The following is a 27,635-nucleotide window of genomic DNA, read 5'->3' as shown; positions in this document are numbered from 1 at the left end:
AAAACTAGCTTATTTATTAAACTAAGTTTTGTTTCGTAGTTCAGTTTAAAAGCTCACTTAATATTTCAAATCAAACCATTCTCACGCAATAAAGAGTAGTTTGAACTCGAAATACAAACGAGTTCGATAAGTCTTTTTTCTTAACGAGTCAAGCTAACTCATTTGAGTTCGCATTGCTCGAACATTAAAATCATTATTAACAAGCGCGATCACCTCAAACACGTAGATACCCGACTCACGTGTGTGCCTAAAATTGATGACTAGCCTCGACTCCATTATAGTTTGATTAAAAGTATAGAAGTACTCCGTGTCTAAGATTAAATAATTTAACAGTTTGTTAAGTGCTTATTGAACAGCTTTTGAGATCGCATGTTCAAGGATTGTGAATTGTGATTATCATATACGAAGTACTTCGTTTTTTTTATTGTTTTAGATATACGTGGTTGATTTATAATGAGCCTCGTTGAATAACCTAACTAGAAAGGAAAAAAAAAAGTGTGCCACGTATTGGTGACAGACTTGAAAACGCCTTTCAATAGATTAGTATTGAGATTATAATGTTATGTTTTCACTTTTTCTATACTACGGATGATATTTCAACATTATTACTCCCTCCGTCCCGGAATACTCACAACGATTTGACTGAACACGCTTGCCAATGCACAACTTTGACCATCAATATCTTCAATTATATACTATAAAAACTTATTTCCTCCGTATTTTAATACTCGCAACGTTTGTTAGTTTCACGCATGCCAATGCTTAACTTTGATCATTTATATCTTAAATTCTCTTTATGCAAAAATTATAAAAAGTTGATATTTTGAAAATACACATTGAGACGAATCTAACAAGATTCCACATTACTATGTTTTATCTTATATAAAAAGCACTAAGAATAGTCAAAGTAGATTATATGAATAGTGGCAAAAGTCCAAACGTTGCGAGTATTAAAAGACGGAGGAAGTATAAAATATTACTCCCTCCGTCTCTTTTTGTTTTTTACGTTTTCCTTTTTTGGTGTTTCAAAATGTTATTTACATTTCCTTTTATATTATCACATAAATGATTTAATATTCTATCAAAATTTGCACCCAATTATTATATTAACCAATTAAATCAATTGAGTCATTTAATCCCTCACACTTTTCTATAAAGACATTAACTTTTTCTCATTTTCCCCATATCAGAATTTTGATAAGAGTGAAAACATTATAAATAAACGTAATTTTCCTCGTTTACATGAAAAACTTAGAAGAATCTCAATGCACATTAATTAATCGTTAAAACGCGTGCAAAACACCAAACTTAAAAAATAAAAAGAGACGGAGGGAGTAATATTTTGAAAATATATATTAAGATGAAGCCAACAATATATTATATGCTAACTCTTATTTTCATATACTATAAATAAAATAGGGTCAAAGTGAATTATGTAAATAGTGCAAAAAGTCAAACTGTTGCGAGTATTCCGGGACGGAGGGAGTATTTATATCCCACAATTTATACTATATTTCACGAGTATTTTAAATGGATTATTGATAGAGGACCAACTCAACCAAAAGTTTAAGCTGATGGTTGAAGCCCCAAGATTAGTATTATACTTTATCAATTATATTTAATTATGAATGTGAAAAGAGTAGTTAATTACACGATTACTCGTAAAAGTTATTCGTTACATACTCTAACAAAAGGCAACAACAAATCTTCAAAACAAGGAGCTTATGCCGGATTCAAAATTATCACGACCAATTTGAGTGTCTCTCTATAACAAAGTTACACGAATATACATTATGACTTTTAAAAAAATTCATCCAATTAGCTCAAGTTGAAACACCGTCGTTTTGAATAGCCATACGTTGTTTGTGAATCTCAGTAGGTAGCTTCACATCCTTAGCCAAACCAATAACTTGAAGAAATTTGATTGTATACCAAGTCATATCAAATTGCCACCATTCTAAACCATGTCGAGCCGAGTACTCGAACGCGTGATGATTGTTATGCCAACCTTCCCCAAATGAAAGCAATGCTACCCACCTGAAAGTTTTCAATATAATTTCACAAATTAAATTAGAGAAAGACGAGAAATTTCGAAATTTTAGTAATGAAATCGGATATATTACCAGTTATTTCTTGATAAATCACCGGTATTCCAATCTTGAGTTCCCCATACATGACTAGCAGAGTTCACGAACCATGTTATGTGATATACCCATGCAGTTCTTACACCCTACATCATTGTTTAATGTCACAAAATTGTTAGGAATTATAGCTTGGTCTAAATGTAAAGATGGTCATGCATGGCACAATCCAACACGGAAAAAAAAGCACGACAAGATCCAACACGAGAAAAAGCATGACTCGTCACGAGCACGAAAAAAGCTTGGTCTAAATGTAAAGATGGTCATGCACGACATGATCCGACACGAAAAAAAAAGCACGGCACAATCCGACACGAAAAAAGGCATGGCCCGCCGCATGCACGAAAAAAACATGGTTTGACATGGGCATGGAAAGAGCACGGCCCGACATGGTCACCAAAAAAGCACGGCTTTTCACGGGCATGAAGTTGTAGGCCGTGGCTAGGCTCGGGCCGCAATATTTTTTGGAAAATGTACGACAAGGCACGACACGACAAAACATGCGAAACTGCATATAACATAAGGATTAGGCACGACCAGACACGAGGACACCCCGTGTGTATAGACTGTGCCGCCTTTTCAAAATGCTCTACCTGGCCCGACCTTGCCTAAAATAAGTGAGTTTGGCGCTTCAGGACTGATTCACATGGGCTCGGCACAAAGTCCAGCCCAACCCGACCCACAAACATCTTTGAGGGGATTAAGCCACTAATAATAGATACACAACAAAATAAGATTAGGATATGGGCGTTGGAATGCTTACCATCCCCCAAACAATGTAGGGAAATCCACCAAAAGCATAGAGTAATCCTGCGAGAATAAGTGGGTGCAAAATGTATGAACTCCTCATAAACCTGTAGAATGGTTGTTTCTCTAGGTCTCCTACATTGTCTTGCACACCACACTGCAAATTCGATAAATAATCATGATCAATCGTATATTTCTTCCAATAAAATAAAATATTTCAACAAAGAACAACTTAAAAAAAAAAAACAAAAAAAAACAGAGGGAATACTCTGTATTTACCCTTTCGTTAACAATGTTAGCATCAAACATCCAATTCATGTGGCTGAACCAAAATCCTTCAAGTGGACTATGTGGGTCTTGCTCAGAATCACAAAATTGATGGTGGTACCTGTGTGTGCTCACCCAATCAATTGGATTCCCCTGAAAATTCCAATAATAATCAAATTAAAACCAAATCAGTCAAATAACAAAATATATTATACTCCCTCTGTTTCATTTTGTTATTTATGTTTGGTCTTTTACACGTTTATTAACGATTAATTAATGTGTATTGAGATTCCTCTAATTTTTTTATTTAAACAAGAAAAATTAAGTTTGTAATGACTCTTATTAAAATTGATATTGAGAAAATGAGAAAAAATTTGATGTTCCAATAGAAAAGTATGAGATATTAAATGACCAAATGTATTTAATTGGTTAAAATAATCATTAGACACAAATTTTGATAGAATATTAAAATATATCACCATATAATTTCAATTTTCAAACCATTACTAAATTCAAACAAAAACTATATCCTTATCCTTAAACCACCTCATTGCTTGATATCGTATTAAATTGGTGGAATCTATTATGTTTATCTCCCTAAACAAACATTGGACTTAATTTTATCCCCAACCCGAAATTTTCTAAACAGTCAAGTAGTTTGCTACTAAATTAGACATAAGTCATCCAATTCACTGAATTTTAGTGCCAACACAGAATATATGTCAGTACCAAACTACCAATGATACAAAATGACTTGTATTGATACTCTACATGTATTAGTATACCTATTAATGGGTGCCCGTAAAAATCACTTGCGTCCATTTTAAACACAAGCTCCTACTTTCTAGTCTCCCAGAGCTGATCAACAAGTGCCGGCCCGACCCAGCCCGAAAAATACCGAATTTTGGGCAGAATATATTGCCCCGATTTTCGGGTCCGGCCCAGCCCGAACTTTTAAAAGTAATTTGTGGGCTTGGGGGTAACGTAAAAAAATAAAACTTAGTCATAGATTTCCCCTCAAAAATACCCCAAGAGCCCGCTATTTTGACCCGAAATAGCCCGAAATTAGGCCCGGCACGACATAATGGACATATTTTTAAGCCCTCACCCTCGGCCCGGCCCGAATCCAACTTGACTTTTGATCAGGTCTACTAGTTTCTATTGACATAAACCTCAAACTTCAAAGTATTAGATTGAGTATGTGGTAATCGACTATACTTATAAAAAAGGATTGCGAAATGTAACAATGTGACAACTATTTCCTAACAAAAAAACCAACCTGAAGGGCCAACACCCCGCAATAAGCAAACAAGTACTCGAGCCATTTAGGCAGCTTGAAACTCTTGTGGGCCAAATTCCGGTGAAACGACAGCGTAATACCCAACAACCCAGTTGCCAAATACAAAACCACAGCCACCCAAAACGCACCCCAATTAAAATTAAACGGCGCAAAAAGAGCCAACCCATGCATTCCAACCACAGCACTTAAATTCCCAATTGATACTGAATCCCATTTCCCATCCACAAGAACATTCGTTACATTCTTCACTGCAACATCCGACCACCAAATCTTATGTGAATACGACTCGAAACCTGGTGTTGTAGATACCGCCGCCGATAATCTCGTCTTTTTTGTTTTCCCCTCGTTAGGGGTGCTTGATGAATCGCCATGTTTGCAAATGGGGGTGTGAAATGTTAGTGTTAAACGATTTGAAATGGTGTTTTTTAAAATTGGTAGTTTAAATTTGTAGCATAATGTTTTATTTTGGGGTTTATTTTGAGAGGAAAGATAAATGGATGATTGGTTTGGGGTTGATGCAATGAGAGCCATTAAAACGGGTGAACTTTTGAATTTGTGATTATGTTAGGGTTTTATGGGGGTTTTGCTTTTTTTTTTTTTAATAATTTGACAAGAGAATTTGTTGTAACGTTTTCGTGGTCAGAAGTTTTTAGAGTGAGAGGTCAAGTGGGTCTAATGTACTACGTGGATTGATAAGGAATGGATTTTTTTTGTTTCAATGTGAGATTGTAATCGTCTAATACGTAAGTAAAGAATCCAAATCTATCCCTTAATTCCCTTTTTTTATCTTAGAAAATTCCGAATTTAGTAAAGATATTGGTTCCTCTCAACTAGTTTAAAATCCGAGAATAAACCTGGTTATTGGGCGAGGCAGGTCAAGGTCAGGGTCCATGTGCGTCCAAAACGGGTCGGGTCAGGGTCAGGGTCAATGTGGGTCAAAAGCGGGTCGGATAATTTAAGGGTTAAATTTAGCGGGTCAATAGCGGGCAGATAGTGGACGGTCAATAAATGAACAAGGAAAAATTGAAAAAAAAATGAGTCATATGCAAATATAAGTGAATATGAAGTTATCCATATTTTATATCATTACTGTTTTAGTTTTCAAAATTATTGTGTTATAAGTTTGGCCCTATATTAATCATGTCCATTAATAACCATATTAACTTGATCCAAATCTTATACGATTATACCCATTGGATTACCTTGTCCAATAACCAGGTCTACTCGTGAACCGAACAATGACTTAGTCTATTAAAGTTGATATCACATTCCAACTACCTTCCTCCGTTCCGGAAATATCGCACCATTTGTTTTTTACACTATTCACACTCCGACTTTGGCCATTTGTTGTGATTCCTACGTAAGAAAATTTTAGTCATGTGAGGTCATGTTAGATTCGTATCGATATATATTTTCTAAGTATTATTTTTTTATAATTTTACTTTCACGCGATTTGAGATATTAAGAGTCAAAGTAATAATTAAAGAGTAAAAGTCAACCATGGTGCGATATTTTCGAAACAGATGAAGTATAAGGTTTGAGGTTCTATCCCAATAGGGATACTTTGAAGCTAGGAAGGGTTTCTCGTACATTCCTCCCCATTTTCAAAGTGCTAATTCACTAACTCGGACTAGCTAGGTTGACCCCATAGGGCTTCTGGCCCGATAAGACCCATCAACTTAACTTTTTTTTTTTAAAAAAAACAAAGTTAACCCGTGCAATCCAAGGAGTAAAAGATTAAAAGTTTTCATGGGAAAATAACGCATCCCTCAATAAACCAGGATCGTTTGACTTCATAGACCTTAAAAGGCTTGTATTTGGTTAACTTTCATGGAGTATAGGCATGTATTTGGCTTAATAAGGATTTACCACTCTCCATAAACTATTTTTTTTACATTGTTCCCCGTTCACACATTAACTTCTTTAGTTCATTGTCTACATGTTTGCCTTTGGGGTTGTGGAGAGATGTACCTTTTGTTGTGTGGTTATTTCATGCTCTCATCTTATCCATAAGTTTCCATGTTTAATGTTTGCTAGCTAGCTTGTAATACCGCCCTTTCATATTTCTTGCCAAAGTACGTAGTGAACTAAAGTTGATCTCCAACTAATTGTGTAATCAATGGCTACAAGAATTTGTTGTAATATCAAAGACTAGTGATGGTGAGTACTTTCCTTAATTTAATGATGATATTAACTCCTTATAGTTAATTATGAAAACAATTTAACTTAATTAGTACAATGAAGGAAATTTGAAAAGTGTTTTGAGTTTATTGTTAATCACATACGTAGTGTAATGTTATCATATAGACATCGAAATTTTGTAAATTCACTACAAGAAATTGTACTATTAATGACGGGAAATCCCGTCGCGAAAAGTCAATAATCGTTGATTAACGATGGGATTTCCGGTCGCGAACCCGTCATAAAAGGGGGCCGTCGTTAATAGAAATCCCGTCGTAAACCCGTCGTAGAAGACATTTGCGACGGTTAATCCCGTCATTGTTTGGTTGTTAGCCCCGTTGCAAAAGGCTTTTGCGACGGAATTTTTGACCCGTCGTAATTAGGTTGTCGTTAAAGATACAAATTCTTGTAGTGATTTGTGGTGTCAATTACTCCCTCCGTCTCTTTTTGTTTTTTACGTTTGGTATTTATTCACGCGTTTTAACGATTAATTAATTTGCATCGAGATTCCTATTTTTTTTTTATTTAAACAAGATAAATTACGTTTATTTATAATGTTTTCACTTTTATCAAAATATTGATATTGGGAAATGAGAAAAATTTAATGTCCCACTGAAAAAGTATGAGAAATTAAATGACCCAATGTATTCAATTGGTTAAAATAATAATTGGACACAAATTTTGATAGAATACTAAGTCATTTATGTGATAATATAAAAGGAAATGTAAAGAACATTTTGAAATACCCAAAAAGGAAAACGTAAAGAACAAAAAGAGACGGAGGGAGTATATCTCAATAAAAAGATAATATTTTAAAGATTTAGGGAATTTAAACCTAGTAGGACTCTCAACTTTCCTATATAATGAATTTCTAACATTAGGGTTTTGTCAGACTCAGATGGAATAAGTCACAAAGACCCCATCACCTCCCTATTATCAAATTGTAGGTATGAAGTAGAGAGGAATCAAGAGAGTTACGAAAATTGTAATCCCAAAAATATCAATAAAATTATGTATTCTATATTCTTTTGGCTCTTTAAATTTATTTTGCAGGTTTGAATTTTTATGGTTTACACATACGTATTACAATTTACATCTATAAACTAATCAAAATGTCTTACACGCACAAGGTGTACAATAAATTTATTGTACAACAGGATAACTGTAATACCCCGAATTTTTAAAACTCGGTTAATTATTCTTAATTATTTTTATTTAGCTTAAAATCGTTTTAAATCCTAAATTTGAATTTTATTTTAATTAACGAAGTTTTATTTCGCTTGAATTTTTTTTAAATATTGCTACACGATTTATTTTTCAGTTTATAATTTAATTTCATATTTACGAGCTTAACGACCTTTTTAAATTTTAATTATTTTCGGATTTCTAAATTTATTTTATTCGGAAACTAAATTAATTATTTAACGTTCTTATTTTTATTCGGAAACTAAATTTATTTTTCGTTAACGATATTTATTATTATTATTATTCTTATAAAGAATTAATACTGCTAAACATTTCTATTTTTAGTATCCAAAAATAGCAACAAAATTTCTGAAATTTTGTTCAACCATGTGAAATTACGAAAATGCCCTTGGAGGAGCAAAATTCCATTTACCTTCTTCCTCCTACTCCCCACGTATGTTTCATTCCCCCTTTTCTTTGAAATCAGTCCAAATTCTTGCCTTGGAGACCAAGGATTCCTCCTTCTTCATCACTCTACCTTCTTACAAAAATCAGAATTTCCAATTCAATTTCAATAAATCAACCAAAACACAAAATCCAATCTCACTCTCCTTGTTCTTCTATGACTCAAATCACCACCGCCAACATCCACCGTCCGACCACCACCTCAACCATCGACCACCACTGTCTACCACCTCTGACAACCACCTCAACCACCCTGACCGCCGTTGCCCCCCAGCACCACTGTACCCCACCGTACTCCCTCTCCTTTCCTACGCAACTCCCCTGTCCTCTCCCTCTTTTCTCTTCGCAACACCACCCCCGACAACCACCACCACCTCCATCACCTTGCCAATCAACCACCGCCACAAAACAACCCAGCGAGCCTCCCTACCGCCGCCCAGAACGCCCAGAAACACCCCCTCCCGAACCTCCCCTGCTTCCCCTCCTTCGCAACTCCCTCGCCTTCCTCTCTTTCTCTGCTGCGCCGCCCATCGGCCACCACCACCTCTGTCTCCCTACTGTCACTCTCTGGCGCGGTATTGCGCCGCTGCGACACCTAGGCCGCCGCCCAGCCGAGGTGAGCCACCCCTACCTTCGCGGTCCACCGCGCCTTGCCTCCCTCCTAACTCGACTCCCCTGCTCTCTCTCTGAATCGCACAACCACCGCGCCACTGTGCTGGCGTTACCGTCGGCGCCGCTCAGGCCGCACAGACCCGCCGCCCACCCTCCTTCCTTTCCTCCTCCTCCGTGCCCTGCTGCTGCGTTCCCTCTCTCCTTTGCTCGACATTCAAAAGTCAGAAAACCCAAATTCCTTACTTAAGAATCCTATTAAACCAAAAACAAAAGGGCTGGGCCCAATTCTAACCACTTGGGCATTGGGTACGTTAAAGATGATTTATAATTTTCAGATTTTAATTCATCAATACTTATGTTTTAATAATTTTTATAATATATTTATTTACTAATAAATTGTTATTATTTTCAGGTTTAAGTATCAATTTTATGAAAATAAATTATTGACTTTATTTAACAAAAACGGAATTCAAATAATATTCATGAAAATCGATTTATGAAATATATATATATATATATATATATATATATATATATATATATATATATATATATATATATATATATATATATATATATATATATATATATATATATATATATATATATATATATATATATATCGATTGAAATTTCGACTAATAATATTTTCATTAAAATTATGAAATTATTTTTTTATTAAAATTCGTTATGTACAAATTCGTTAATTATAAAATATATTATTTATAAAATACCGATTTTAAATTATTTATCATTTAATACTAATTCGACGATTTAATATTTTGAAAGAAATTGGACTCGGGGCTCAGGAGGAACGATCCATCAGACGGGAAGTATAAAACTACGGTTGAGGTAACGGCTATTGCTAGTACCCACAATCCCCTTATAAATGTATTATGAAATTATGACGTTATGATTGAATTTATGAATTAAATGTTTTGATGTGTTTTATGGATTGTGGGATGAAATATGATTTGATTGAATTGTTTCCTATAATATGATTTGATTGAGTTTTCTCATAAAATGATGTTTATGCAATGCTATGAAAGAATTGATATTTTATTGATCCCAGGATCAAAATGATGTTTTATGAGTTAAATGAGTTATGTTATTTCAACTGAAATACAAGCCAAGGCTTAGTAAAAATACATAAAACATGATAAATGAAAGTGAAAGACATAGTTTGTCTGGCGGTATATAAACTACCATCTTCCTATCTATCGGTCATGCATGCACCACGGACACCTGTCCACCCATGGATTGCGAGCCCAGGCTCCCATGGTTTATGAGCCCAGGCTCAGGGCCCAGGCCCATGTTACGATGATGAGCCCAGGCTCTTTTGGGCCCAGGCCCAGTGGAGAATTCCTTCACGGTTCGTACTTGCCGACAACTAGCATGTTAATTAAAAGTTTATGAATGACGTTTTCATTAAAAGTTTATGAATGAATTAAATATGATGTTTTATTAAATGTTTTACTTATTCTATTCTTCCTGTGTTATTAAATAAAATGAGTTGAAATGAATTTACGTTGTTAGGGTAGTCGTTACTGAGTCTTCGGCTCACCGTTTTGTTTTCTGTTTTAGGTACTGCGGGAACGATGGAAACGAGTAGTGGCGAGGAATTTCACTTTAATATTATTCACCTAGTTTATGCTTAATGTTTTAATAGTTTAATTAAAGACTCTTAAGTAGTTATGTACTTTTATTTTGGGGAATATAAAAGATTGTTATATTAATTTGGGTTTTGATAGCTTATGTTATGATAGTTGCCTTGTAATTTCCAAGAGGGAATTACGGCAGGTAATATCCCGACCAAATTAGGTTAATTCCGCTGCTAATTATGCTTTAATAATTGAATTAGAGATCGGGGCGTTACAATAACTTTTACTTAGTTCTTTGTAACTTTTAATATGCTTTTAAAAACTTTTATATTATGGAAAAAATAAGTTGATGGATAAACATTTTAAAGAGTTAAATAGTTACCTTTATACATAATTAGTGATTTGAAGACTTTATTAAAATGAAAAAAAAATCACTAAAAATAGATAACTTTTACATGTATAATTTTAAGCATTTTGTGTTAACTTTTACTCCGATGTACAATATTTATTGTACATCGATCACTTGTAAATAAGAATTTGTGATAACTAATATAGTTGCATGTATATATATATATATATATATATATATATAGTTCTAAATAGCAAGAACACATTGCTAGATCATAGATTTATTTACATCATTCTCCCACACCGTCCATAATTATTTATCACGTTTACAATGTGTAATTAGAACTGTAAACATGATTGCTAATTATTGCATCCTGCCTCAAGGCGCACTCAAGTGGATATTTCATCGCTTTTTAAATGCCAAACGTTGTTTGTGAGCCTCAGAAGGAAGCTTAACATCCTTGACCAAACCAACAAGTTGAAGAACCCTAATAGTATACCAAGTCATATCAACTTGCCACCATTCGAAGCCATGTCGAGCCGAGTATTTAAAAGCATGATGATTGTTGTGCCAACCTTCTCCAAATGTAAGCAATGCTACCCACCTAATAAAAATTAAATCATGTTTTCTTAATTATTCAATATATACTAATAAGTGAAGGCAAATGAAATGCCAAATAGAGATATATAAATGAATAATTATAACTAGTTTGTGCCCGTGTACTAGCACGGGATATTTATTATTGTATCAGCTATTCTTATATTTGATACTATATTTATATTTTTCTTATTATAATAGCGTTATAAACGTATTGCGTGTTAGATATTTTATGTGGAAACTTTATAATCCTAATGAAATTAATCAATTATGCGTCTTATCAAAAAAATTGCATCAGATTTTATATTCATATTGTCTATGCACATTATTCTTACTTGAAATTTCATATGAACAACATAACTTTAATCCCAATATAATCATATGATTATAACATATAACATATGTAAAAGATTATTTATAAAACAAAATTATCGATTTACGAAATGCCAAATAGAGATATATAAGTGAAATGCCAAATAGAGATATATACATGAATAATTATAATTTTGTTATAAAGAAATCAAAAGAATTATTTACCAATTGTTTTTTGATAAGTCACCGGTATTCCAAGCTTGAGATCCCCATATGTGACAAGCAGAGTTCACGAACCATGTTATGTGGTATACCCATGCCGTCCTTACTCCCTGTTACATTTTTTTTCTTAGACTCGATAAAACATAAATCATTTTTTTAAATAAGTGAGTTATATTATGACATGATGTATTCCCTACGACTCTAAACAACACCTTCTTATATATATAGAGATCCGTGCCACAACACATTTATTACATTAGACTAAAACATATATTGGGAGTGACACTTGTCTCTTCCTGTTATAAAAATTTCCCGCAAAAAAAAATTTTCCTAAAAGTCTTTAGTTTTATTTTCTATCTTTTTATTGAAGGTTTTATGTATGAAAAAAAAATGTGTTTGTAGTATATTAGGGAAATAATACATGCCACATAATAATTAGTTTTAAATGATTTTTGGTCATATTTTAGTCAAGTCATTATATGAATAATGGAAAATATATTAGTTAATGAAGTAGTTTTTAGTCAAATCAACATCTAAGTATATCGAATATTTTGGTCAAATTAGCGTATCAAACATGTAAAGTATTTTGTACGTAATAGTAGGGCGAATATTGCATACTATGTATTCGATAATTAAATGAGTATGTTCAATATTTATTAATTATGAGAGTGATGGATAGCTCAGTTAGTTAGAGCTTCCATCCCGGTTCCAGGTGATCATGTGATCGATTCTCATCCCCGCCCTTGGGAGTTGTGGCTTATTCGCACCAATTTTTTTTTTTTAATTATGTAGTAAGTAAATAACTTTAAGGAGAAAAATATTTCAGTCAAATAATTTAAGAAAATACATGCATGCACGGGACCAAATCCAGTGACAATATAGTGCGAAGTACTACGTATGTCGCTTTCTGTAATCTTTAACTTACTTAGGGGAGTGTTTGGTTTTGTTCAAAAATTAATACGAAGTGTATTTTTTTTATCGAATACGGAGTATATGTGAAGGTTTGATATTAATCATATCGACGCTACAAGAAATTGTACCGTTAACAACAAGAAATTCCGTCGCCAAAAAGCTAATAATCGTTGATTAACGACGGAATTTTCTATCGCGAACCTGTCATAAAAGGGACCTTCATTAATGGAAAATCACGTCGTTAATCCGTCGTAAAAGACATTTGCGACGGTTGTTTTCATCTTTGTTTGATTGTTAACCCGTCGTCAAAGGCTTTTGTGACGAGATTTTTTACCCATCGTTATTAGGTTGTCATTAAAAATAAAAATTCATTTAGTGTCGGTATACCCATCTCAATCTCTTGGGTTTCTAAACCCATACCTTACATGCATGTGGGTTCGATATATATAGAGTACGAGTTTAGAAATTGGAATTTTTATTAAAACGAACACTAGGTATGAGTTTTATTCATTCCAAACTCAAACTTCAGCCTCTACCAAAAACATCTGCGAACCAAAAAGTTTCCAATTAATATTTTTAACAAGGCCATCTTTACACTACAAGAAATTGTACCATTAACGATGGAAAACTCCGTCGCTAAAGGCCAATAATCGTTGATTAACGACGGGATTTCATGTCGCGAACCCGTCATAAAATGGGACCGTCATTAATGAAAAATCCCGTCGTTAACCCGTCGTAAAACATATTTGTGACGGTTGTTCCCGTCTTTGTTTGGTTGTTAGCTCCGTCGCAAAAGGCTTTTACGACGGGATTTTTGACCCGTCGTTATTATGTTGTCATTAAAGATACTAATTCTTGTAGTGTTAATAGCAAGTTTTAAATTAATACGAAGTACTAACTCTTGATATGATTAAGTCGTGAAAAGATAGTGAAAGATGTTGATCGATATATATTTCTCTTAATTTCGTAATCTAATAAGCAAAGTCAAAATTAAACAACTATTAGGTTGTTATCACACACCTAATCATGCATATTATAAGTTAAACCACGCATCTCATGTACCAATTAAGAAGTAAAGATGCCCCCACCATAACTTTGAAGATTTCACATGAGAAACTACTTTCACATAATGATTAAGAAGATTGCTTATTATAGAAAGAAATATCTACTACTCAATACTTAATTAGAATACTTACCATTCCCCAGACGAAGTAGGGAAATCCTCCAAATGCATAAAGTAATCCTCCAAGAATAAGTGAGTGTAAAATGTATGTGCTTTTCATAAATCTGTAGAATGCTTGATTTTCCAAGTCTCCTACATTGTTTGGCTCGCCACACTACGAAATGATAAAAACAAAATTATAATAGGGACGACATGGAATGAAATTCATTGAAAAAAGGCGTCACGGGGTAAATTGACTTGTTCATTTGCTCATACAAATAGCGTTATTATAAAATATTAATTGTTCATCAGCTCCTACATTTGTAATTTGTATTGCTCTTGTGGATCATTCTCGAAAAAAAAATGTGAATTGTTTGCCGAAATAATGTACTATGTAAAGTAATTACTAATTATTTCCAAACTACTAGTAGTAAATTAGAGCATTACCCTTTCGATAACAACTTTGGCATCAAATAACCAATTCATGTGGCTAAACCAAAATCCATCAAGAGGACTATGTGGGTCTTGCTCTGTATCGCAAAATTGATGGTGGAACCTGTGTGTGCTCACCCAATCAATTGGACTCCCCTGAAAATTACAATTACCAAATTAAAGGTAACCATATTAATTAAAGAAATAATAGTATGACATGCATACGCTATGAAGGCAATGAAGCCCTTAAGAATCAAGATGGTTGATTATAAGAAGTTAAATAGTGGAAATATTAGTACCCGTTATACATTAAGCAAACACGATGAAGTAAGTGGTACAAACACAATTGCAACAATGTGGCAACTATTAAACTTATTTTTATTGCTTACGGAGTATTACTTAGGATAAATTGGTTTTTACCAATTATAAAAATTGAAAAATTGTTTTATAACACCTAAAATATTAAAATTTGTATTTTACCATCTAAATTTTTTTAAAACTTGTCTTTTACCACCTGGAAAATGAAAAAATATATAAAAATGTTATGTAGGGGGTTACAATAACGGTTAAAATGTTTTGTAAGTATGTTTTATTTTTCCACGATTTCATGTATTTAACTCTCTTATCTTCCTCAACTTCCTTATGTTCCATGAATTTACATAATTTATCACCACCATTAATTTAAAAAATTTGATAAAATTTAATTGGAGTAAAGAGATAAGGGTGAAAGAGTTAAAGAAAATCACATAGGGATTGTGATAAAATTGGAGGGAAATTGAATTAGGTAGCCATACATAAATATTTCATTTATTTTTTCGTTTTTAAGTGATAAAATACAAATTTTAATTTTTTAGTTGGTAAAAAACAATTTCTCAACTTTTTGTAGGTGGTTAAAAATCAACTTGTCCTATTACTTACAAAATATTTTTCTTACAATGAGACTCGATCAGAAAAAATCAGACGATCAAACCACACTAGAAAAAATAATAAAAATTACAGAAAATATTTAAATCAGATCAGAAATAATCCGATCGATCAGTCCAGAGCAGGTGAAGAGAAAATAACCTAATTCCTAAATAGAGCAACATGTGAAGATACGAACCTGGAGTGCTAAAGCCCCGCAATAAGCAAAGAAATACTCGAGCCATTTAGGTAGCTTAAAACTCCTGTGCGTCAAATTCCGGTGATACGAAAGACAAACACCAAACAACGCCGTCACGAAACACAAAACCACCGCCACCCAAAATGCACCCCAATTAAAGCTAAACGGAGCAAAAAGAGCCAACCCATGAATCACCACAACTGCACTTAATGTCTCAATTGATAAGGAATCCCATTTCCATTCCGATAACACATTCTTCGGGTTCTTCACTACAACATCCGAACCCCAAATTCTATGGGAATACTTTTCCGGTTCCGATTCCGATTCCGGAATCGCAAATGAACTGATCTTCATACTTACAATTCTTGCTAAATATGGAGGTAAGTTTGAGCTGTTGTTGATGGTAAGAATTGAACTAAACAAAAGAATAGAATCGGAATTTGTTTTTGTCGATTTGGAAGGGTGTATTTATGTATGAATTTTTTTGAACTATTTCACACAGTTAAGCAAGAGCATGAAACAGAGAGATGATGATACACGTGGCTAGTATAATAATATGCAGAAACAATGAAACATGAAACCCGGTGGATTAATTCTTTTCGTATAAGACTATACTGCTTAAATAATACTGTACGTAATTGAGAGGAGGAGTACGTTTGTTGAATGCTTAAACTAATTCAATTACTTAGGTCGGTGTTTGTTAACATCTGCCATATGAAACTATCATATGTGAGTGTCTCGAGTTGATAAAACAAAAAAAATGTTCACTTTATAAGTCTAAGACATGATCAAATTGTGGGCCAGGTCGGGTTCGGATCGGATCACAACTTGAAAATTCTACCCCTTGTGTCGAGCCGGGCCGGGATGTGCCAAACTTCGTGCCGAATTTTCCGACCCAAAAATAGTAAGCTTTTTAGGCCATGTTCGGGTAGGGTTAAATTTATAACTAAAATTGTAATTTTGAGTTGCTCAAATTCCACAAAAAAATTTAAAAATTGGGACGGGCTGTGTCGGGCCCAAAAAATGGGCCTAAAAGTTCTGCCCAAGTTTGCTATTTTTCGGGCCGGACTCATGATGATCATGTCTACTCTCCTTATTACCTTGTGGGTTATGGTTATAAGGTGAAACCTCCCTTGAGTCCTTGACTTGTGAACAGATGGGAGCGGAAGCCTCGACACTCTCCAAAATCAATATTTTTTATAAAAATTACTTCGTATTACCTCCGTTTCAAAATGCTCTTTACATTTTTCATTTTAGTCTGTTTCATAATGTTATTTACACTTTGCTTTATTCTATTTTTGAACATGAAATTTTATTACCTTATCTTTCTCACCCCACGATATTTACAAATTTCCACTTATTTTCTCTTATTTTATTCATTTTTTTTTACTCTCATCCACATTTTTACACAATTCTGTTAATTTATCCATATTTTATTGTATTCAACCAACTTTCCCCTTTTGTCTTAATATATGTGTAAATAGTAACCGTAAAGATTTTTATGAGACAGAGGTAGTAGTTTAAAATATTGAAAATAAAAAATAAAAAAGGTAAAATTTGAAGATGCAAAATTAAGATTTATATATAGTTCTTTATCTATTTATAAAGTGGATTTTCTCTCTTATTGACAAGTAAGCCCAAATCTGTATTTAATAGTGTCATTTGGAGAAATCTACTCTAATATTTAATAGCAGGGAGGTTGAAGTGCCACGTGGCACCCTCTTAGAATTTCAATATTTTTTTACAATTTTTTTTTAAATGAAAACTAAATGACAAAAACATACGAAGTAAACAACAGAAGATCTAAAATCATTCTCTCCTCCCAACTTCAACTTTAACTTTCACCTTCAACGGTTCAACCTTCACATTTGAAAAATCGATAAAACTAAATTGCATGAATTGATCCATTCAAGTATCCAAATAGATTATCAATCTCCAAGCTTTTAAATTCAAAAAAAAAACAGCATCATCATCATCAACTACGGAGTTCGTCGGCATCACCATCAACTACTTTTTTTATGGGTTCGAGATTCCGATTTGTGAACAAATTCAACCAAATTCAGATTCACGAATTCATCCCAACAATCGCAATCCAAAAATTGATGATGTGGGTGAAAATTTAACATCAAAGTTCTATGTGATCAGATTTGTGAATCATAAGTTTCTTGAGCATGGATAATGTCTCAAATGAAGGTAAGTTAATTTCCTATTAATCATGCTTGATTTGTGCAATTTTTGTGAAATTTAATGACTTCATTGTTAATATTTGTTATGGAATTATGCAATTGAAGGAACAAGGTTCAATTTCAAGTATACGCATGAATCATAGCATGGCTTCTTCGTCTTGCTTATAATCTACCGCCCTTCTCTTGGGTTCAATTGATTTCTTCGTCTTGCTTAGAATCTACCGCCCTTCTCTTGGGTTCAATTGATTATTTTTGGATGAATCATTTAATTAATTGAAATTAATTTTTTTTACTCGGTAACTATATTGTCTCCCTTCACATAATTGATTCATTTTGTATTAGTATTTTTATTTAATTAATTATCACCGTGAATCAATGTTAGGTAAAAGTTCAAGAACAAGAAAATTAGCGCTCGAAACAATACAATTACCTGATGGTCTAGCGGAGCCGATTCTGGAGGATGTGGAAGCTCAAACGGTGTAACGAACCACTTTTCAGCCTAATGTTAACAGGTAAATTCTCCCTCTAATTTATGGGTTAGATTAGTTATTTTTCTTTTATTTTCTGTATAGAAAAAAAAACTAATTTACACGAAAGTGTCGATTCAATTAAATTTTATGGGTTAGATTAGTTATTTTTCTTTTATTTTCTGTGTTGAAAAAAAAAACTAATTTACACGAAAGTGTCGATTCAATTAATTTTTTTTTTTTAAATGTAACCGCTTATCTAAACTTTGTCAAAAAACACACCCTATATAAGGTTATATGCTACAAAAAGAACAAATAAGAAATATGTTAGAAGAAAAATCTCACTCCATGGTTACGGCTTAATATCGTAAGTTAATTGTATTGCATAATTGGCAAGAGAAGTAATAGATTTTATTATCATTCAGAAGAATCATAATTGTAATGTACTAATGTCGGTTAGTCATGTTTATTGCCTTCTTAATTAACTTTCATGATTGATTTACATTTTCAATCAGTAAACTTCTATAACTCTATTCTATTTTCCAAAAGTAACATAATTTCGGTTTTTTTCTTACACGGAAATTAAGTGTTGTAACGTTGATCAAAGTGGACTTCCTACAATTTTCAATTCTATTTAGGTAAGAATATTAATCCTACTTCGTTGTTTTGGTTGTTTGAAAATTTATTATTGAATAAGTTCAATAATTTGTCAGTAAAGGAAGTTCAGTAAATTTGATTTTGATATATCCTAGAACTGTAGAATTAATGAAAAGATCGTTACAATAATTTGTTGCAACGCATTTTTTAATCAAACCATGGTTAGTGTAGTGATGAATTAAAAACCTCTTTGCCAGAGAACCTAACCATTTAGATAAAAGATCTGGTACTTAAACAATAGAGTCATAATTCACAAGGTGAGCTTGGGATGAATGGATGATGGAGACATGTTCGATTGAAAGAGTCAGAGAGATCTTTCTTTCAAGTCTGTAAGCCAGTTTTAGCATATAGGAAAACTTAAAATATGTAGCAGTATTAACAAGTTATGTTTGTTTGTGATGTGTGGCTTTAAAATGCTATTTTACTAATCCTGTAGAATCATTGGGTTGAGGAATTTAGGATCAGTGCAAAAAGTAAATGATAACTGCTGCAATTATCAGTTTTTTCACACATTTCTGATAACTTTATATTTAAGGAGGTAACTTTTCTATATACAAATCTTTCATACTCCATTAGGGAAGAGTTATGCTTCAGGGCAGTTGTAGCCTTACAATTGGTATAGAAAACAACAACCTTGATTTCATCTTGGTAATCCAGATGTTTAACTCTGCATTTCTGGTAAATTTCTTTTATAAAGTAAAGAATTAACAGCCCTCTCATATCATTGAAACTAATGTGCATCTTTGGAGATCTTTAAATATATCTTATCTATATCTATATAGTATTTAATAACAGGGAATTTAAAGAAAAGTTAGAGTGTCACGTGTCCTCTATTTATTTTTCGTTCATTAAAAAGTATGGATTTCCCCCCCCCTCTTTTACTCCTCACATGAGTCCCGTCGTTTCAATTAACCACCTTCTAATAACAAAAAAATCAATTAACCATGCTCCATGGGCAGTTAGGCACATCTTCAGCCATTTCTTTCTCTCGATCTCCTTCCAAATCATGAATTGGGCGAATTTTCTATGTCATCATCAATTTCTCTATTTCCTTTTCCAGGGGTCAGATTTTCGGTTTGTTGTAGACGAATTTGTGTTTGATCTGTTAATCTTTGATATGGTTTTTTTTATTGTTCAATTGCAGCAATTGAATTTACTTCACTATTATATTGTGGCTTTATGTTTGTGTCTGACAAATTAAACCAGGTAGATCTACTGGTGCCTAATTTTTCTTTTTCTTTCTTTTCTATTCACTGATATTAATTCCAATTTTCTGTGTGTTTTAGGGTTAATGAAAATTGTAGAATTGTGCAATTGGAGTATGATTTCTCTAAGGTCAGAAATGATTTGTTCTGTTCAGTTCAATACTCTATTCATCAATTTTGACCGCATTATCTATGGAGTATTATTTAGCCTTTTAAGTTAGAGCGATAAATTGTACGGAGTACAAATTAGTAATATATTACAATAATATACGGAGTAGTTAGTAAATTTGTGTGATGAAATTGACGGTAATGTTAGTCAATTTTTTATTTTATTTTTTTGGTATGGGCACTGAAATCATTAGTTTTGTTGTTTGTGATTTTCATTTTTTCTCTCATTTTAGTCTCTGATCATTCCATTAGAATTAGTTTTGTTTTCGTTAACAAGAACTGGGTTTGCACTTGGATGACAACATCTTTCATGAAGTAAAAACGTTGTTTAATTTGATGCTGGTATTATTGGTTTGGACTTCGGAGGGATATGAAAAAGACTATGGTTGGGAATCTTGGGATAAACCAGTCAATGGACAAACATTGTTTTGCTGCTTATGCTTATTTATCCTTGACAGTCCCTTAAATATAGCTAAAATTGTTTTGTTGCATTATCTGCTTATTTGATACTGGATTAACATGTTTACTTCTGGATTTGAAAGAGACAAGAAGAGTTACATAATAGGTAGAAATCAAAGTTTGTAGGCAAGAGGAAAAACCCAATTACTTGATTGTCACTATTTAGATATTACTCACGAATGCGATTACAAATTTTCTTGTGTTTCCTTTAGATGGATGTCATAAGGAACCTTCTTAAGTGTATGGTTTCCATCATGAATTATTTAAGAAACATAACAAAGTTTTTTTTTTTTTTCCATTTTAATTAGTTTATTGACACCTAATAGCACCATATTATTATTCTCCCTCATTATAGTATAATGGACATGTAATATTAAGTTTTCTTGTATTTTGCCCTATTATGCATATACCAAACAAGAATACCATTTATCCTATAATGGTATTAAGAGCTTTTACATTCCAGAAAACCTATGTGATATATTTCTATGTATGTTTCTATGTTTCTAGGACTTTTTAGTGTCATACATTGTACAAACACTCCGTATTTATATGCTTGTGATTTTAATTTTAGTTTTTAACTTGCAAACTTTTGGTGCCTAGGCACATGTCTCCGTAATTGATTTTTAGCTCATTTTAGTTACTTTTTTAAATCAATTTCTTACTTCTTCATATTATTACATTTGCTCAACCGTTCATAACTGGAATGCAGAGCCATTGGACAAACACAAGATGTAACTTTTGGAATTTGGAAATCAATACTTCAAATGATCTCCGGCATATAGCGGATAAGTAAAACTAAACAATATTGTAACTTCTTTATTCGTAACTACAAATAAATAAGACACCAAGGAAAGCATTCCCTTTGTTATATCTTTTATTCCATTATGTACTATAAGCCACTTTCCTCAATTGTTTGATATTAATGTAATTTTTAAATATATGAAAATAAAAATGTGACAAAGTTTATCTCTACTTAAATTAAAAATTCAAACAAACAATGCAAATTCTTATTTAAGCTGGTGTCCAATAAATATTGTACATTGGAGTACCCTGATATAATGTAAAAGGTCTCTATTTCTAAAGGTAACCATTTAACTCTTTATAATTTTTATCCATCAATTTTCCATTATACAAAAGTTAATTAAAACATGTTAAAAGTTACAAAACAGTGGGTTAAAGTTACTTTGATATATACTAAACTTATTGTATATCTTATGCGTGCAAGAATTTTTGGACAAACAAAGGAACGGAGGATACATAATATTAGCTCCATGCCTTCCCTACATTTACTATTAATTTTAATGCAAATTAGCAAAGATACACATTTTGTTTACCAACCCCAAACCCTTAATTGGAACACGCGAAAAAATAGAGTTAGTCACCACGAGACAAGGGGTTAATCACTGCGGTCGACGGTGGACACTTTGGTAATATATTCATCCAAATCCAAATTGCTACATACATACCGAGTATGTTGTGACAATCTTTATATTATATTATATTATGTTATATATAAGTTGTCATTAGTTAATATAACATTTTTGAAAAAAAAAGTGAAAATAGCCCATAAAAAATTCAATGGTAAACAAAACAATTTTATAAACCAGAAAATATCCGTGCATCGCACGGGCATAAAACTAGTTATATATTATGGTCGTGAGATTTCTCCTTATATAACTATGGAAAATTTCCCCAATTAATGCATTAATCGATAAAACAAAAATAAACAGTTACAATCAAATTTCAATCGTAATGAGAGATACGGCATGCCTGTCACGTGTTGCTTCTTTCGTGTATAATAAGATTGGAAACCATATATTTTTTGCTTATAATGGAAGGACTTACTGTTGAAGCTATCCTATTAATTACTTGGTATTATGTCATAAACTATACATCAAAACATATACTTATACAATGCACGTTCATTCATTCTAGTAGCTGTAAGATATTTTGACAAGATTGGGGCTTAATATGAGATTATGAGGAAGGAAATAAATCAATAATTAAGTCGAATTGCTGATGCGGCAAAATCACGAAATTTATAGTCAAAGAGAATCTGATGACATGGAGATTGTTGAAAATAACTTCATTCATTATCTACTGCAACTTGGCATGTGTGGGACCGGATACATGTTCATATTTTCTAGAATTGGAACCGGTTGTGAAAATTAGGAACCGGAAATAAAACGATCAAACAAGTTCACTTTTAAAATGGGTTTTAAATGAGCTATAATAGATCAATCCTTTTAAAATGGGTCTTAAAATAAGGTCAATATAAATTATAAATAGGGATAGGAGATTAGAATCGGACACATGACACTTACTGCATACAAATTCTTTGTTTTTACTATTAGGCTAAGACTTTATTAGCGTCATTTAGAAAATATGTACGTATCTAATGGGGTAATGATTGATCGATTGACCGATACCAAATTTTGAATCTGAATTTGTTTCTAGAGGTATCCATTAATTCAAGGATCTAGACTGAACAACAATTTGTGGATTACGAACAAGAGTGCACAATGACATTGTGCACCAAAAGAACACAAACACATACGAATGTTTCATATGTACAAAAACAAGTTATTCTAATCAAAGAACATGGTCATATTTTCTTTTACAAAACATCGTTTTACACGTGATTTTGTCATGCATTGTTTCATTAGTACAGAGTACCACTTTGGTAAATGCATGAAATGTTTTAGGATACACCAGAGTCTCCCAGACTAATATTTTATGCGCAATTTGGATTATACATCCGGGCATACAATGTTCATTGTGCACCCTGATGCCCGGATGTACACTCATTGAACATCTAACGAACATGGAGATCGAATGATTTCAATGTACATGTACAAGTGGAATATTTGAACTATATATTCTTTGGATTTGAACTATATGTTCATTTAATTACTATATGTTCTTTGTGTTTGAACTATATATTCATTTAAAAATGCTTTGCAAAAAGTAACATTATGCATTCGGGTGCATAAATCTTCCACCAATGGCAGTGTACGTTTTTGTTTTTTTTTCTGTTCATGGTTTCTTTGGTCTTCTTCTTCAATTATTCTACACAATTGTTTCCAAAATTAAATATTAATCCCTTCCTTTGATAATTGATATTCCACACTTGTTTTAGATATTTTTATTTTTTAGGTAGATTTTTTTGTTTACATTGTCCACATTTAACAATTTATACATTGACTTCTTTGTCTGCATGTTTGTCATCAGAACAGATATTTTTTTGCCAACTTTTGTGTGGTTCTTTCTCATTCTCTTATCCAAAAGTTTACAAATTTCGTGTTTCCTAATACCACCCTTTTATATCTCTTGCCAAATTGATAAACTGAAGTCATAAACATTAAACAAAGTTAGTTAATTTCAGCCAAAACTCCCAATCATTGATATCAATGGCAGCAACAGCAGCAACAGCAATTTTTGCAGGTCCAAAGCAGCGTGTTCCTGCTAGTAACGGAAGCCCCAACAGTTTGCTATTAGGTAATTCTCTATTATAAACAAAGTTATCCCTTTGCATTTTTATGCATAATTGTTATTTATACATGATTTGGCATAGTTGTTACAAGCTAATCCTGTAATTAGTTTAGACCTGATCATCATAAGCCTGATGCGGCCTGAAAATAGCGCGTTTTGGGCAGAATTTTATGCCAGTTTGTCAGGCCCGACCCGATTTTAAAATGTTTTGGATCGGTTTTGGGCAACTCAAAGTTGCAATTTTAGTTATGAATTTGACCCGGCCCAAAAATGGTGGGTTTTGGCCAGAAAAATTGTCGCGGAATTTGGCCAGGCCCGACCTAATGGGAAGATCTTCCGAGGCATGACCCGACCCGGCCCATAGTTTGATCAGGTCTAAATTAGTTAAAGGGAAATAGTTTCTGAACCAAACTTGCAACTCTACATATGATGATAGTATGAGACATTAGTACTCTCTCCGTATTTTTTCAAGATATACACTTGGCAAGTAGATGGTGGGTCATAAGGTAAATTAGATGTATTATTTAATTAGATGGTGGGGTTGATAAGTTACTAAAAATGGCAAATGTATCTCTTAAATAAATACGGCCAGAAAAGGTAAGTGTATCCCTTAAATAAGTATGGAGGGAGTATATCACATCTTCAAATGCTAAAAACATAATCCTGATCATAAACTGCAGGTAGTAATTTGATTGGCAGTCCACTGCGCGAAAATCCTTTAACAAAAAACAGAGTTATTAGCATCAAAGATCGGCAAGTTAGAGCTACTGCAGCTGTTGCAACAAGTCCAAAGGAGGAGATGAAGGAGTATGTATTAATAATTTTATTGTACACATTTATTTTGGGAGATTTCATAATACAAAATTCTGATGAAGTTACAAGTTTGTGGCATGGCATGTATTTTTTAAGGTTTCGTTTGGTCTAGTATAAAACGTTTTCATTGTAAAATGATTTTCCAGAAACGTAAAATGATTGAAAAAGGGGAAAATCGTTTTCCATGAAAACGTTTCACGTCCTACCAAATGGAGCCTAAATGTGACTCACATCAACAATCTGATGTATTTATTTGTTTCCACTGTCTCTCTATCTGTGTAGGTTTGTGCTACCTAAATGGGCTGAGTTTGAGCTCGGACTAGCACCAGTGTTTTGGAAAACTATGAACGGCCTTCCTCCAACCGCGGTATATTTATTCATCACCCTTAAATCATTGTTAGTAAATTTTAACTATGCGAATGGAATTTCGCCTGACAAATGCAGTTGATTAACTGATAGGGAGAAAAACTCAGGATTTTTTACAATCCAACTGCCACCAATATTGAACCTAATGAAGAGTTTGGAATTGCTTTTAATGGTACTTCTTTTTCCCTCTAAGATGTTTTGTGCATTTTCAATCATAACTTCCCACTTATCAGTCTGTAATGTTAGGTGTCGTTTGGTTCACATAGGAAGTAGAATTTCCCATAAAAATATAAATTCATAGGAAATGAGTTCCTTAACTAAATTCATGGGAATTTCCAAACTTGTTTGGTTGATAATGTGGGAAATGACTTTTCATGGGAATTTCTACTTACCTAGGGGGACTAGGTAAGCAAATTCCTCCATTTTGTAGGAAATTGAATTTCCCAGGAAGTTTCACTTCCCCCGTTTAACCAAAATTTTGTCAACCAAACAACTCACATATTTTGCAATTCCTGGGAATTCTAACTTCTCATGTTTTTGTATGTCAACCAAACAACATCTTAATGATTTGAGTCTACAGGTGGATTCAATCAGCCAATTATGTGTGGTGGTGAGCCAAGAGCGATGCTTAAAAAATCAAGAGGCAAAGTTGATCCTCCGATCTTTAGTATTCAAATATGCATCCCTAAGCATGGTTCGTGTTTTGTTTCACCACTTCACCTTCCTTTGTGTAACGTTTGGATATTTCTTGCTAATATAACATTGTTTGATGTTTCAGCTATGAACTTGATTTTCTCTTTCACCAACGGTTCTGAATGGGACGGTCCTTACAGACTACAGTTTCAAATTCCGAAGGCCTTTCAAAACAAACCAATCAGTTTCTTTAATGATGTAAGCATAATAAGGCTCTCTTTTGCTGCAGTTAATCATCAGAACATAGCACTAAAATAAAGAAATGGTTGAAGTTTAAGTACATGTCATGAACAAATAAAAAAAGAACACAAAAGATTTTATCATGGTCAGCATTAGGCATGATGATGCCGTAGACCTGATCAAAAGGCGGTTTGGGCCGGACCGATACGTAAAAATCAGCCCGCATGCCGGGCCGGGCCAAGATTCGAGCCGGTTTTTGGTACCCAACCTCGCTATTTCGGGACTAAAATGTCGGGTTTTCGGGCCATTTTTATGTTGGGTCAAATTTATAACTAAAAGTGTAGTTTTTACATTGTCCAAAACCCGTTAAATTTTTTAAAATTGAAATCGGGCCTAGAATTCTACCAAAACCGGCGAGTAAGCCGGGCTCATGTTGATCAGGTCTATGATGCCGATAGTGTTCAACAAAATGTGTCAATAACTAGTGCATTTATCTTTAAACACTAAACCTATGAAACATTTCTAATTGGTTTGTTGAAATGTATAAAAACACAGGGTCTTACAGAAGAGTTGAGCAAAGAGGGTGCTTGTGACAGGGCAATCTTTCCAGATACAGATATTGTCATCACACGGTGTGCCATCATTGCTAATCTAACTGTGGAAGGGGTAAGTAATGATGATTAGTGTGAAGTTAAAACTTTGATTTTATAATAAAAGCATGTTCTAACTTCAGCTAATTACTAACTTGTATTTTTCATGAAGGGTGATCGCTGTAATTTGGACTTCGTACCTGGATGTGTAGATCCAAGTTCGCCGATGTTTGACCCACTCGCAACGGTAGATGATGGGTCGTGTCCCCCATATTCAGACACTGAGGATCAATGATTTTGAGTGCAATGCCTCATATACTGTAAATATCATAGCAGAGTTATAGAAACAAAATATTTACTGTAAAATGATGCTCTTCGGATTGGAAGAGTATGGTTAGGACATCATTTGACGAATCAAGTTATCAAGCTGTGTGAAAAATATATGTCTATTCTCATCGTATTTAAAATCCTGTTAGAAATATCAAGATACAAGAAGTAGTATCGAAACTTGATACTAGTATACTACTAACATGTTTGATTGACTTATTGTAATGATTAGACCTGTTAAATGGGTCGGTCGAGTCAGGTTATTAAAAAATAGTACTTTCGGTTCAGGTCGGTCACTTTTGACTTCGAGTTTACAAATGATTGTTCAAGATCCCTTAATTTTTGGGTCGAACCAACGGTTTAAAAAGATTTTAAAATGTGTATTATATTATTATTAATTTGTGCAACAAATATACAAAATATGTACAAATTAATGATGATCCAT

At 33.2% G+C, this 27,635-nt stretch overlaps 3 protein-coding genes and 1 long non-coding RNA gene across 4 annotated transcripts; 2 read left to right on the top strand and 2 right to left on the bottom strand.

The window, feature by feature from the left end:
• Positions 1 to 1,707: 1,707 nt before the first annotated feature.
• On the bottom strand, positions 1,708 to 5,078 carry LOC110784289 (palmitoyl-monogalactosyldiacylglycerol delta-7 desaturase, chloroplastic). The gene is made up of 5 exons (XM_021988732.2): positions 4,435 to 5,078; positions 3,168 to 3,308; positions 2,905 to 3,045; positions 2,124 to 2,230; positions 1,708 to 2,037 (listed from the first exon to the last, which is right to left on the bottom strand). The coding sequence occupies exons 1-5, from the start codon at positions 4,984 to 4,986 to the stop codon at positions 1,824 to 1,826; spliced, it is 1,155 nt and encodes a 384-aa protein (XP_021844424.1). The 5' UTR covers positions 4,987 to 5,078; the 3' UTR covers positions 1,708 to 1,823.
• A 3,332-nt stretch (positions 5,079 to 8,410) lies between these two features.
• LOC130459842 (uncharacterized) lies at positions 8,411 to 10,652 on the top strand. The gene is made up of 3 exons (XR_008919517.1): positions 8,411 to 9,204; positions 9,688 to 9,750; positions 10,483 to 10,652. It is a non-coding gene; the product is annotated as an uncharacterized lncRNA (long non-coding RNA).
• Positions 10,653 to 11,058: 406 nt separating this feature from the next.
• On the bottom strand, positions 11,059 to 16,242 carry LOC110784232 (palmitoyl-monogalactosyldiacylglycerol delta-7 desaturase, chloroplastic). Its single transcript, XM_021988659.2, has 5 exons — positions 15,588 to 16,242; positions 14,501 to 14,641; positions 14,088 to 14,228; positions 11,983 to 12,089; positions 11,059 to 11,452 (listed from the first exon to the last, which is right to left on the bottom strand). The coding sequence occupies exons 1-5, from the start codon at positions 15,939 to 15,941 to the stop codon at positions 11,251 to 11,253; spliced, it is 945 nt and encodes a 314-aa protein (XP_021844351.1). The 5' UTR covers positions 15,942 to 16,242; the 3' UTR covers positions 11,059 to 11,250.
• A 7,691-nt stretch (positions 16,243 to 23,933) lies between these two features.
• LOC110784287 (protein POST-ILLUMINATION CHLOROPHYLL FLUORESCENCE INCREASE, chloroplastic) lies at positions 23,934 to 27,330 on the top strand. The gene is made up of 8 exons (XM_021988730.2): positions 23,934 to 24,227; positions 24,902 to 25,028; positions 25,317 to 25,401; positions 25,494 to 25,572; positions 25,981 to 26,094; positions 26,179 to 26,291; positions 26,829 to 26,939; positions 27,036 to 27,330. The coding sequence occupies exons 1-8, from the start codon at positions 24,140 to 24,142 to the stop codon at positions 27,156 to 27,158; spliced, it is 840 nt and encodes a 279-aa protein (XP_021844422.1). The 5' UTR covers positions 23,934 to 24,139; the 3' UTR covers positions 27,159 to 27,330.
• Positions 27,331 to 27,635: the final 305 nt, after the last annotated feature.

Source organism: Spinacia oleracea, chromosome 4, assembly GCF_020520425.1.
Source record: "Spinacia oleracea cultivar Varoflay chromosome 4, BTI_SOV_V1, whole genome shotgun sequence".
Lineage (NCBI taxonomy): Eukaryota > Viridiplantae > Streptophyta > Magnoliopsida > Caryophyllales > Amaranthaceae > Spinacia > Spinacia oleracea.
Note: the sequence above shows the minus strand (reverse complement) of the source record. Positions and strands in the feature narration are given on the sequence as shown.

What these genes read in the sequence shown, in the direction of transcription:
- LOC110784289 (XM_021988732.2), bottom strand. Translation starts at nt 4,986, where the DNA reads ATGGCTCTCATTGCATCAACCCCAAACCAATCATCCATTTATCTTTCC. An exon ending in GCGGGGTGTTGGCCCTTCAG is followed by an intron (nt 3,309 to 4,434) that starts GTTGGTTTTTTT and finishes TGGAATTTTCAG; the next exon opens with GGGAATCCAATTGATTGGGT. An exon ending in CTAACATTGTTAACGAAAGG is followed by an intron (nt 3,046 to 3,167) that starts GTAAATACAGAG and finishes TCGAATTTGCAG; the next exon opens with TGTGGTGTGCAAGACAATGT.
- LOC110784232 (XM_021988659.2), bottom strand. Translation starts at nt 15,941, where the DNA reads ATGAAGATCAGTTCATTTGCGATTCCGGAATCGGAATCGGAACCGGAA. An exon ending in CCAAAGTTGTTATCGAAAGG is followed by an intron (nt 14,229 to 14,500) that starts GTAATGCTCTAA and finishes ATCATTTCGTAG; the next exon opens with TGTGGCGAGCCAAACAATGT. An exon ending in GACTTATCAAAAAACAATTG is followed by an intron (nt 11,453 to 11,982) that starts GTAAATAATTCT and finishes AATTTTTATTAG; the next exon opens with GTGGGTAGCATTGCTTACAT.
- LOC110784287 (XM_021988730.2), top strand. Translation starts at nt 24,140, where the DNA reads ATGGCAGCAACAGCAGCAACAGCAATTTTTGCAGGTCCAAAGCAGCGT. An exon ending in GTTTGGAATTGCTTTTAATG is followed by an intron (nt 25,573 to 25,980) that starts GTACTTCTTTTT and finishes TTGAGTCTACAG; the next exon opens with GTGGATTCAATCAGCCAATT. An exon ending in AATATGCATCCCTAAGCATG is followed by an intron (nt 26,095 to 26,178) that starts GTTCGTGTTTTG and finishes TTGATGTTTCAG; the next exon opens with CTATGAACTTGATTTTCTCT.